Below are 12,408 nucleotides of genomic sequence, written 5' to 3'. Positions count from 1 at the left end.
TTACCTACTTACACAAAAGAAATCATTTAATACATGAATCCTACTTCAAAATTTATAATCTAATATAAATCAAATCAACAAGTAGGGATAGCTCCTCTGATCCTCGTTATTTGTTTGTTATGTTCTCTTTTTTGTTTATTCCTATCAAGATGAATTACTTTCCCAATTCACTTTAGATTTACCGTACAAGATTACTCACTAGTAGGATTATGTTTACCATCTCGGCTTTTTTGGGGGTTGCAATAGGTTTCGAAGCTTTTTGATTTTTGGCAGCTAACTGTCAGTGTGTCTGACTTTATAGGTTTCTTTCGGTCTGAATTACTGTTACAAGGTTTTTTTTTTTTTTTTTTCTTCATCTTTTTTCTGCATGAATATTGACTTTTCCAACAGAACAGCAAGACCCAACAGTCCAAGAAACAAAAAACAAGCAGCGAAAGAAACAAACTAAGACCAAGAACTACCATCCCCATAATCGCAACAATTTCGGAGAGGACAAGGCAAACCGCCTCGGAATAGAATGAAAATCAGGGAGGTTGGAGGTCGAATGACCCAAGCCTCAGCGCACAACCCCCTCCTTTTAACACTCGAAGCTACCCAATCTGCAGCTTGGTTTGCTTCCCTAGGGACCCATGACCATCGGAGGTAGGAGAAAGAAGCCTTTAGAACTCTGATTTCACAGTGGATAGGAAATAAAGACCACTTCGAGCATGACAACTCCTCCTTAACAGTCGACAAGCATGCATTCGAATCCACTTCAACACTGATATTCCTTAAGCCACGGGCCTTAGCAAACCTCAACCCATCAAGAAATACTACACCACTACTTCCCCCAACGCTTCCAACTCTCTCTCTCACATGAGCTGAGAACAGAGGTGAGTCCAACATATGGGGGAGAGAGAGAGAGAGAGAGAGAGAAAATTGGACTTTAAAGCCATGCCGCTTGTGTTCCTCATCTCATTTGTGGCAGCAAATTTTGTTGCTGCTTTCCCAAATATTTCGCGTTTGTAATGGTTCTATTCTTTAATATTCACTGAATTGTTCTTCACTAGTTGCGACAAGTTTCTGTGAACCTTTTTTACCAAACAAGTTGATACTTCAACCGATGATACAGATGATGAAATTAAAATTCAGGGGATGACATTGTATATCATCGTTAATCTTTGATAGAAATTAACAATGAATCTAAACACCCACCGGCCACCCCAAAAACAAAAATCAACAGAACAAAAAATAAAAAATAACAGAATTTCCCCCATACACAGCACCAACTCAAAATTCTCTAACAAGTACCTAAACTTTAGACATTCTTGGCATGCTACGAAACACAAGCCTAGCACAACAGCAGGAAAACATTTTCACAAACCGTTAACTCTTGAAACCGAAGTAACAGAAAAGAAGCCAGAATTCATAGTTCGTTTCCAATGCCTAAGATGCACTTCGAAAGATGAGTCAAATATGGTTCTGCTTTGGAGCTACTGTTCAATATTGGTCCCAGGCTCTGAAGCTCTGCATTGAACTCCCTCTCAAATTTGCTGTAATATAAATGAGTCAGAGAGAGAGAGAGCGAGATAGAGGTGTATTTGTGTGTGTAATTATGCACATACTCCATAGCCATTTCAAACTTACAGAATAGAATCAGCAACAGTTTTATTGCTGGAGCTTAATTTTAATGGCTGATATGGGCGCCGTGATTTTGATTGCCTGGGTTTTTCTGACACAAGTGAACCATCAGACTCAACAAGGCTGGGAACATCAATAGAAGATGATATCAACCACTGAGTTGCAGCTGCATATTGTAGGCAAAGTGATTTCAGCCTCTCCACCTTCTGCATTCAGAGAACTCACTTTTGAGGAAAATCACAAAGGCTACCCAAGAACTCCAGAACTTAAGTTCTGAACATATGATCCCAAAGACATATGATCCCATTTCAACATGTCCTGATCCACTGTTCTGTAATAAATGCAACTTAGACGTATATTAAGTTCATTGTTATTCTCTATGTTGCATAATCAATTTATAGGTCTCATGACGAGCGTCTTTACTAGCATGTTAAAGTGTATTAATTGAAAGGAAATTTATTGAAGAATATGAAAGTTAATACTGAAAGAATTTAAGTTCTCATGCTTGTGTGAGAGACATGATTTGATTTGGAGCGAGTCCAAGATCTATAATGCTGAAGGCTGAGTGATACCTGAATTTTTCTAATATCTTACTAGGACCTACATCAAACATGGAGGCTATCATCATCCTCACAGAAACATTCTGCACTAGCATATCTCCCTGGCCTCAAACATACCTACTATGATGCACATCCTTCCATTTTCCCTTATTAAAGTTTTTCTCTCTTTCAAATGGAAGAGATCTTCTCTCCAACCTCTTCTATATTTATTACATCCCTCTATTTCTAGTTACCTCTTCTACTATATATCCCTTTATGTCTAGTTATGCATGTATGCTTGGATGTAGTAAGAACAAACCTTGAGAAATTCAGGCAAAAGAAGCAAGCATCCCCTCAAACACTTATCAAGGAAAAATTCATGGTGTTGGATAACCTGTATCATGAAGAGCCTTGAAAGTCAATCATGAGGTACTTCTACATAAAATAAATACTGCTGCCTCTATCAGAATGTCCAATAAGTGGCATTCTTCTTTTCAGCCAAACATTTCTTTTTTCTTTGTTTCAAATGAAGACGAGAATTTCTATAAGAGGAAGACCATACCTCATCTATGCTCTTTGCAGTTTGAAGTCTATTATGCATCACGTGCCAATTAGGCTCAATAACCTGTAAACAAGTTCTGTTGTCAATAAACATAACGCCAGTTATTTTTTCAACATTGCTAGGAAAATATATTTCAGGAATGTAGAACTCGAATTGGATTTCTTAAGGTCGGGCAGTATTTTATTATGTTTCCCTTGTGGTCAACAGGACAGAATGAACCCCAGCCCCATCAGACCTAGCCAGTTATCTTTACAGAACCTTGAAAGGTCGGACATAACTTTGTAGATGTACATTATTTCTCAAGTACAAGCTAACATTACATAGAGTGATTTGCAACAGGAGGTATGCAACAAGGATCATACATCAAAAAATAAAAATAAAAATTGTACACAATGCATATCTAAGCCTGCACCACACAAGGGTGTTTAGGTGTCAAATGCAAGCATTCCCAGCCTAAGATTCAACCATTCCCAAAAAAAAATTCAGCATTTGAAAGTGTCCGATGGAATGTACCATGCTGTGCTGTAACGACAACGGCCGAATAAAGAGAAAGGAAGTAAACCAATAAAAACCAAAACCAATGGAGAAAAGAAAAAAGAACTAAAGGAGAAAAAGTACTTAAATATAGGAAAAAACAAGCACATCACAAACTACAACCATAGCATGGCAAAAGCATCTGGCGAAAAAGAAATTTGGCAAGGTAAAACCTGCCTCAAATGTTAGATAGTGTAGAAGGCTATTAATAAATTTCAGCATGCTACGACAGAGCAAAGAGGATCTGGAGATAGCAGTTCCACGCATGTTGAGGGCACGAACTCCCTGCAAATATATATTTCCATTTAATTAAACAGGGAAATGAGGCTATCTGGCCTGGCTAGATGAAAAAACAAAACAGAAACTAGTCAAGCCCATACTTGATGTGCTTGCCATGCCCCACAAAGTTGGCGATCCACGTGCTTACAGTGGAAAAGAAAGCGGAAAATCAACTGGTACTTTGTTAAGGAATGTTTAGAGATAACAATAGACAATGGCCACCGAATCTGAAAAAGAACCAAATAGTCAGCAAATCAAAGAAAAATGGTTTGATCATGATGCAGGATGAGATCAAAATGGCATCATACGAAAACTCTCACGAGCTAGATCCATTTAAGAAAATTCAAACCAAGAACATTCTCCAAATATGCATCTTGTTAAGTAATTTATACTATCTTTTTACTGCAATAGTTGAGAGAAAGAGTCTCATTGAATCCCTACAAATACAGAACCGGGGAGGGAGGAGGGAGAATTTGGATGATGAAGTCTTTGGTATAAATTATGCTATTTTGTGTGTTTTTTTTTTTTGGGTGCAGGTGCCGTTTGGGTAAACACGTCAATCGTGTAGTCTGAACAAAGAAAATGAAAACAGTACTGAGGAAATCACTGTTTTTCTAACAAACCTTATAATTCAAAGAAAATGTCTCAAGTCCTGTTATGCTCACTGGCTCCTCTAGATCATTATCATCAGGAACATTCCTGCTCCTTTCACCATCGGTAAGTGTCCCCAGTTTTTTAAGCAAAGAAGATGTTTCCTGAAGAAAAACAGTGAAACTATTTAATTGATGCAAAATCAATTCAGAAATTTTTCATATGCAAGAAAAAGGAGAGAGTTGCTTACCACGCAACATGTTAAGTCCTCATGGCAAGGATCTGTTGCAGCTGCTGTGGTACGCAAAGCAAGGTCTAGAAGAGACTATTTAACAAAACAAAAGCTTAAACATCTCAGTTATTTCGAACTGTGAAAACATAGAGAAGTATTGGCCTGTAAGGGACTATGAAGAGTGAAGGCCAAACCTGCAGCTTCTCCACAGAAATCTCATCAAGCTTTTTCGTAAGCTCATCTCGAGCAATATCCATGAAATGAACTAAAAAATCACCCTGTACAGACACCATCAGCTACTTGATTTTGAATAACACTAATTTTTTTTATAAAATTGAACAAAAGAAAAAGAAACAAGCTTTATCCATGCATAATGTGATAGATCTTTTCTTAACCAGATCCAAAAAAATGGCACAAATATTTAACCATCAGCATGCCCTTCATGCATCCTAACCAAGATTTGCATAAGTACAATCATATCTTCTTTCTCCAAAAAAACCTATGTTTTTCTCACAAAAATAGATAAATAAGTACCAAAGATGTCATACAAATTACTGTGGTAAATCTTCTGGTAACTGAAATTAAAAAAGTAAATCTTGAATAACATAAATCATGAACGTCTCATGTTCTAGCACCTTCTTTTAAGGAGTTTTTTTTTTTTTTTTCAAGTAGCAGTAGTATACATTACTCTTGATTTTTGGGACCTAAAAAATTGGATCATAACACTCTAATGGTTTCTACTTCCTAAATCAAAAAGGAGGATTTTGATTTTTTTGAAATACTCGCTACAAATTAAGCCAAATTCTTACATATGCATGTAGAAGAGAGATTATTATAAAGGCCTCTCCAAAAAGTCATCTATTTTCATAGAACCAACCTTATAGGCAAATTTGCTAGATTGAAAAGGTAATACTTTGACATGCACATAACTGTAGAGAAATCACCAAGTACTTCTGGAGGTACCAAGACTTAGAACTGTAAACCAAACATGCTCCTTCCTAGGGCTTGAAGAAATTAAAGCGACCTTACACAATTACATTTACATGGTTGAAGAGGCAAAATGTGCACACACTTCTACTCAGTGTTGAAAGTATCAACACATAAACCATTACCATCGTAACCTTAGACAGAAAGATATGTATGTCCACTATGCTCATAGTATTATAAGGGACAGCTGAGCTAGCCCCACCTGGTATGGATGGTTCAACAATTTCTTGTCCCAATTGTAGATTAAACATGGTATCTCCATATTACAATGTATTATATAATTGATCTATTTCCAAGTTCACTGGTCACAAAACAATATACATATACCTGATCAAGAAGAAGATAGTGCTTTATAGATCGTAACTTTCCCATCAGATCATACTACACAAGAAAACAGAGAAGGTTCGCTAACATAAACGAATTGCAATGAGGACAATGCAGCATGAATGTAAGCATATTAAAAAAAAAAAAAAAAAAAAAAAAACCAAAAAGCACAAAAGAAAATTCAGGGGAAAACCAAATACTGACAAACTGAACCTCACCTTTTCTTTGATGAGATTTAAGAGCTCACTGCTGGCAAAGTCATAAGCAGATTTTATACACTCAAGATAGCGATGGTTCGAGCCAAAGCTCATCAATTTTGAATTTTCTGATTGAGGGACCTATTCATACAATCCAGTCAATGACATGTACTAACACAACCATATTGACGCAAAGGGATAATATAATGGATGATTATAATATAAGAACCATTGTAATGGATAATTAACCAGAACCTGCACATGGTGCCCACATTCTCTCATGACATTTAGATATTTTCCGGTGGTCAAAATTGTCCCAGAAATATTTGCAAGGAAGCTAGGGATTCCATCCTTGAGGCTGTAACGTTGCGTCCAATACTTGGCATCATAATCATGAGTCAGGCTTTCCTGTAAGATTTTACAAACTGTAACATAATAAGCATAAATTTGATGCACTCATAATTGCGAACTCACAAAATATACCTTTTGAAGAGATTTGTTCTCAGCAATGAAAAATTCACCATAAGGATCATCAATGACTCCTTCATAAACCCACCTAAAAGTAAGTTTTGATTCCATACATAGGGTCAATCAGAACGAGTAATAAAGTATTGAACAAATGATACCTAAATCCACCACTGCCTAAGGAAAAGAAACAAAACAACTTAATCTGTCTTTCCACATTATAATAGATTTAAAATAAGAAATCCATGTCAAAACTATTAGAGGATTGAATATATATAGAAACAAGGGGCATAATACTATTCCTCCAAGAAAATGCACATGAACATAGAAAAACAATATCTTTATACACATAATTATTTCATAGAGAAGACAGCACAATAAATACAGGGTTAAGCAGGATGGGAAGGCAACGGGCATAACATCTTTAAAACGACCTGACATGACACAACACTATCAATGTTTGTTCCGCCGTGCACAACTTGTCCAACGGGTCATGCTGGGCAGAACACATCATGGACCCAACCCATTTTACACCTGCTGTAAAGAAAGATGATAAAACCTTGACATGCCGCACAGAAATTTCTTTTCTTTTACATAGAAAGGAAAAAAAAAAGGGTAACTTTTATGTAAATAACACTTTAACGGGTCATGCTGGGCACAAGATTGAGGGATTGAAACACAACCACATCCTCATTGGTTAGAGATTATATATTTTTTAACTATAATTTTGTAATTATAAAATCCCCATATGTCAAGTGGCATTTGGATGAGGTAAGTACGTAGTAGAACCTAAGTTCAAGTTAAGGTTAAGCAATAATAGGAACTTTCAATTAAACAGAATTCTTAAGAAAAGCTTGGGCCTCTATTTTCATGTACAGGTAGGGCTATGCCAGAAAACTTTGCCCAGGCCCTACCGAAGGCTCCCTGGTCCAAAAAGCTCGTCAGGTTCAGACTATTTTTGCAAGACTATGGTCTCCTAGCTTCTAATCCCTCTCCCAAGAATACTAGTGTCAAATATGTGCCCATGGTAACCTTGGGTCTAAAACACGTCTTAGTACAGGACAATTTCCCAAATAAGCCTACGTTGGCCGTTCTAAAAGACTTTTTTGGAACCTGCCCTTCCACCCTCCCCCAACACAAAATAAAATGAGATAACCGAGTGGAAATTAAGTTAGTCAGGGAGAAGAAGGAATTACAGTTTACAGTATTAAAAGAACACGGAAGAAACTTCGTAGAAGGGAATAAAACTCTCTGTATCTTTGTAGCATATTATGCTTACGTAATTAGCTTTTCATGTTCAACTAGAGATGTATAACAAGTTGGCAGAGGAAGTTGCAATTTTAACACAAAATTATGGTTGCAACTTGACAGCACGCTTGCAAAAGAGTACCTCTCCAATATTCCAAGGTATGCATTGCTCGCACATTCTGCCATCTTTTCTAGCAATGACCTTACACCATTATCACCAGCCATGGCCTTAGCCTGGATATTTCAAAGAGCCACAGTATGCAGCAATGGCAACAGGACAAAAGGTAAGAATGAGAAACATGCAGTGAGAACAGTTATTACTTCCAAAGGGACCAACCCGAGGTTATGTAATTCCTATTATCTCCAAAAAAATACAGAGTGACTCAGACATAAGGATTAACCTGGCTCTGCAAGAGGTTAAGAACTGCAGAACCTGCAAAATTATTAGCTGAAGCCCTCTGTATTACGTTAGATAGTGCTTGCATGGACCCCATCATTGGCTGCAACGCAGATTAGAGAGCCCATTTAGGTAAATAAAAGAAAACCCCTAAAAAATAGCTAAAATTTGTCTGAGAGAACCTCAAACCTGACAGTAAAACCACAAGCCTTGTAGGGACAGTCTTCCAAGTCGAAACTGGTGTTCCAATTGTGCCACCATGGCCTGGTAATCCTAATACAGAAAAACCAGATGGAGGTGTTCAATGGGGGAGATCACTTCATCCTTTTTTATATCCATGCTTAATACTTTTCTTCATCCATGAACCTTAGGTCTAAATGAAAGAAATGGAGTTGCCATAGAGTAACTTTTATGTAAAAATAAGAAACTCAAACTGAAAACAGATTTCAGTAGGAGAAAGAAATACACATGTTGAAGAACGAACAAATACCAAATATTCCAATCACAGGTTAATGAAACAAACATAACGTGCATAAGAAGGGCTTAAAACAGGGAGGGGAGGGAACCGTACTAGAAGGAGAGCCCTGAGTGCAGCAGCAAAGGCATGATTCACCAGACCATTCTTGAATTGAGATCTTGATTCAACAAACTGGTTAATGAGCATAAAGCTCTCACACAGAGGAAATACCCGTTTTGCCAATTCCTGAAGCATTTCAGTACCAATAAAAAGTGATAAATATTAAAGTGCCAAGTCTAAAACAACAGAGAGATTGTGCCAATTCACACCTGAAGAGCTAAATCCATGGATGCATCAACTTGAAAGGTGAAATTATCCTCTTTTTCGTGGGCCCTTTTGATCGAAATGTAGCGTCCTTGGATCCCAACCATTGCAGACAAGAGGTCATCGATGACCACAAGTTCCTACTTGTGCAACAACCATCATAAGCACGACTACCTTTCATCCAAAATTGTAAAGTTCCATATTCAAATTCAAATTCAAATTCAAACTCACCTGAACAGCAGCATTGTAACAACCAATGGCCTTTTCGGATCCCAAGCTGCAAAATTCAAAAATTGTTTTTCTTTTTCAATTAAAAAGACAAAAAGAAGAAGAGTATGACCAGAAATGTAAATGGATGAAGATGTGACATGATGTTTACCCAAGGGAATCAACGGAATAGCCCTTGGTGTCGAAGAAACGCGAAGTCGTTTTGGTTTCCTGAAACAAAAATGAAAATTTTGAACTGGCATTCGCAAATCTCACAGAGAAAAATGAAGTGAAGAACATTAGAGGAACCTGATGAAAGCGGCCAGTGAGGAATGGCCTCTCGGAGTTCCAGCGAGGAGTTGAAGGACATGATATTGCTGAACTATTCTCCATCGGAATTGGGAAACTCACAAAACCCACAACTCAGCTCTAAATAATGTATCAAACCCAAAAAAAAAAAAAAAAAAAAAGCTTAGCCAGCCGATATTCAAGTTTCTCTCACTCTCTCTCCGTCTCTGGTTGATCCTGGTTGTGGGTTAGTGCTTGCTTCCCATGGAAATTTGAAGTCTTGATCACTATTTGGTTAGATTTTGCAACATTGGAATTTGCAGTTGGTAGGGTTCAGAGAGTGATTGAGAGAGAAGGGGAGAAAGAAAATGGTGGCTGTGGTTGTTTTGGTGAGGGTGGTCGGAGGTTGAGAACGGGGAGCTGCCGAGAGTGAAGAAAGGGGAAAAAGCGGGGATGGGTCTTTGGGTGTATTCAATTGTGGTTTTAATGGATTTTTTTTGGGCTCTTTAGTTTTAACCCATAAAAAACTTAATTAATTTGAAAGAAAGATAATTAATTTTGTTTAATTAATATAAAACCAAAACCACCTAATTTTACCAACAGGACATCCAACAACTCTAAAATTACTACATGTGCTATTGCAAACTGGTTTCGCGCGACCTTTCATATCCCACAGCAAACCTACAAACTATTCTCCAAAAACGAAGTCGATGAGCAGCAACGGGGACGACCAGAAACGAAGACGACGACCAACGGCGACGACGACCAACGACGACGAGCAACGACCACCGATGACGACCGAAGCTAAACCGTAAGAAAATGAATCAGTACTCTCTTCGATTTTAGGTTTTACACCGACGACGGTTTCAGTACTGTTTCTTCCTTTGGTTTCTGGTTGTTTGTAGCAGATTTTGACCAGAAACTGCAGTTTCTGATTCCATAATTCAATTTCAGAGTGCTTTTTGCTGGTTTATGGGAATGTTATAACAGCTCATGAAGTTAAATGTGTTTTGATATTTGTTTTAGTACTTTGCCTTTTGGTTTCTGGTTGTTTGTAGCAGATTTTGACCAGAAACTGCAGTTTCTTGTTCCATAATTCAATTTCAGAGTGCTTTTTGCTGGTTTATGGAAATGTTATAACTGCTCATGAAGTTAAATGTGTTTTGATATTTGTTTTAGTACTTTGCCTTTTGGTTTCTGGTTGTTTGTAGCAGATTTTGACCAGAAACTGCAGTTTCTGGTTCCATAATTCAATTTCAGAGTGCTTTTTACTAGGGTTTATGGGAATGTTATAACTGCTCATGAAGTTAAATGTGTTTTGATATTAGTTTCAGTACTGTTTTTGCCTGTTGGTTTCTTTTCACATCAAATTTTGAGCAGCAGTTTCTGGTTGTTTGTTGCAGATTTTGACCACAAACTGCAGTGCATATCACAACATGGAACAAGAAATGTCACCACAAAAGAATGAAGCTGAAAACCAACCAAAGCGCAGAATCAAAACGATGGCTCAAAAGAGTAAGCCAAAGCCAAAGCCAAACTATGATCGGAAAGCAAAGCACCCGGACTATGTCCAATTTCGGTGCAATGCCTATGCTTTCAACAGCATCATTAGAGACATAAAGGACAAGCTCAATGAAAGGCAGAAGAAGCTTCTCAAGAAAACCCCTTTCAAAAAGCGTGGACAAGAAATTCATGAATGAATATCGAGCACAATATGTCACAAAACTCCTACACCACAAAAACTGTGTAATTAATCGTCTCTAGTGATTTGCCTTTCGTTAACTCAAGACAATATGTATCTTAATTATTGTGGATGTTTGTAAATATTTCTAGTTATGGTATATGAGAACATATTTCCTATACATATAAACTGTAATATAATCTTGGAACAGGTTGCAACAAAACGAAAAGGAAACAAACAAACTGCATTGAATTTTCTGGTCAAAAATACTGCAACAAATTAAAACTGCAGTGCAGTTTATATAAATAAATAAAAATAAAAAATCAGCTCAAAAAATGTGAAAAGAACCCAAAAGCCAAAGCCATAATCAAAGTACTAAAACTTTGTTCAAAACACATTTAAGTAGGTCAGCATTGAAATGTAGTTTCTGCTCATAATCTACAACAAATAAACAGAAACTGCACTGCAGTTTCTGCAACAAAATCTGCTCAAAATCTGAAAACAAGCATTGAATAGCAGTCGAAAACGAATATCCACTCATTAAACAATTGTATAATTTTCATTAACTTCAAAAAAGAATCACAATATCCAATTAGAAGCTGTGTAGCCAATTACAAGCAACTAAAACTGCAATACAGTTTTTGCAAAAAGTGCAACGCAGAAACTGACTATACATTCGCTAAACCATATCTAAAATAAAAAATTGTCAAATGAGAAGGAGTGTTCATATAATAGCCTTGCAAGTCTTCCTATTGTGCCCAGCAACACTGCACCGACTGCATTTCAATGGCCTTTTAAATTCACCAAAAACTTTGATCCTCTTTGTTGGTGGTCTTCCGGCTGGCCTCTTTGTAATTGGCGGAAGCACAACTCCAGCTGCAGAACCATTGCTGCCCAATCATTTCCCAATATCTGGAAAATGCAAACAAAACAACAAACAAAAATAGAAAACAATTAAAATCACTAAATAATGTACATGAGCAGTTGTAACATTCCAATAGAAATCCAAATATTAGTATGAAATCGAATTATGAAACAAGAAACTGCAGTTTATAGTCAAAAACTGAAATAACAGAAACAACATTGCACTTTATGTGATAACATACCCTTAAATTTGAATAGAAACCAAAAGAAAACCATGTTCAAAGTACTAAAACTTAGATAAAAACACATTTAACTCCATGAGCAGTTGTAACATTGCCTTTATGAAACCAGAAACTGCAATGCAGTTTCTGCCAACACTCCAACAAACAGATGCAGTTTATAACAGAGGAGGCAAAACAAATCGAATAGAAACCAAAAGGAAACCACGTTAAAAGTACTAAAACTAATATCAAAACACATTTAACTCCATGAGCAGTTGTAACATTGCCTTTATGAAACCTGCAGTTTCTGCCAACACTCCAACAAACAGATGCAGTTTATAATAGAGGAGGCAAAACAAATAGAATAGAAACCAAAAGGAAACCACGTTAA

The 12,408-nt window shown here is 37.0% G+C and overlaps 1 protein-coding gene across 2 annotated transcripts; it reads right to left on the bottom strand.

The window, feature by feature from the left end:
* LOC18771184 (gamma-tubulin complex component 2) lies at positions 323-9,784 on the bottom strand. 2 transcript variants are annotated; one of them, XM_020568750.1, is made up of 21 exons: positions 9,273-9,783; positions 9,136-9,194; positions 8,988-9,033; positions 8,762-8,896; positions 8,547-8,678; positions 8,165-8,248; positions 7,980-8,078; positions 7,721-7,812; positions 6,349-6,421; positions 6,121-6,273; positions 5,887-6,006; positions 5,672-5,725; positions 4,552-4,635; positions 4,376-4,450; positions 4,158-4,289; positions 3,636-3,761; positions 3,433-3,540; positions 2,722-2,784; positions 2,479-2,553; positions 1,627-1,826; positions 323-1,532 (listed from the first exon to the last, which is right to left on the bottom strand). In XM_020568750.1, the coding sequence occupies exons 1-21, from the start codon at positions 9,354-9,356 to the stop codon at positions 1,406-1,408; spliced, it is 2,121 nt and encodes a 706-aa protein (XP_020424339.1). In that variant the 5' UTR covers positions 9,357-9,783; the 3' UTR covers positions 323-1,405. The 2 variants fall into 2 exon arrangements, with proteins under 2 accessions (XP_020424339.1, XP_020424340.1); XM_020568751.1 differs by lacking the exon at positions 5,672-5,725 and having other exon boundaries at positions 9,273-9,784.

Source organism: Prunus persica, chromosome G7 (genome assembly GCF_000346465.2).
Source record: "Prunus persica cultivar Lovell chromosome G7, Prunus_persica_NCBIv2, whole genome shotgun sequence".
Classification (NCBI taxonomy): domain Eukaryota; kingdom Viridiplantae; phylum Streptophyta; class Magnoliopsida; order Rosales; family Rosaceae; genus Prunus; species Prunus persica.
This window is presented reverse-complemented; position numbering and strand designations above follow the sequence as displayed.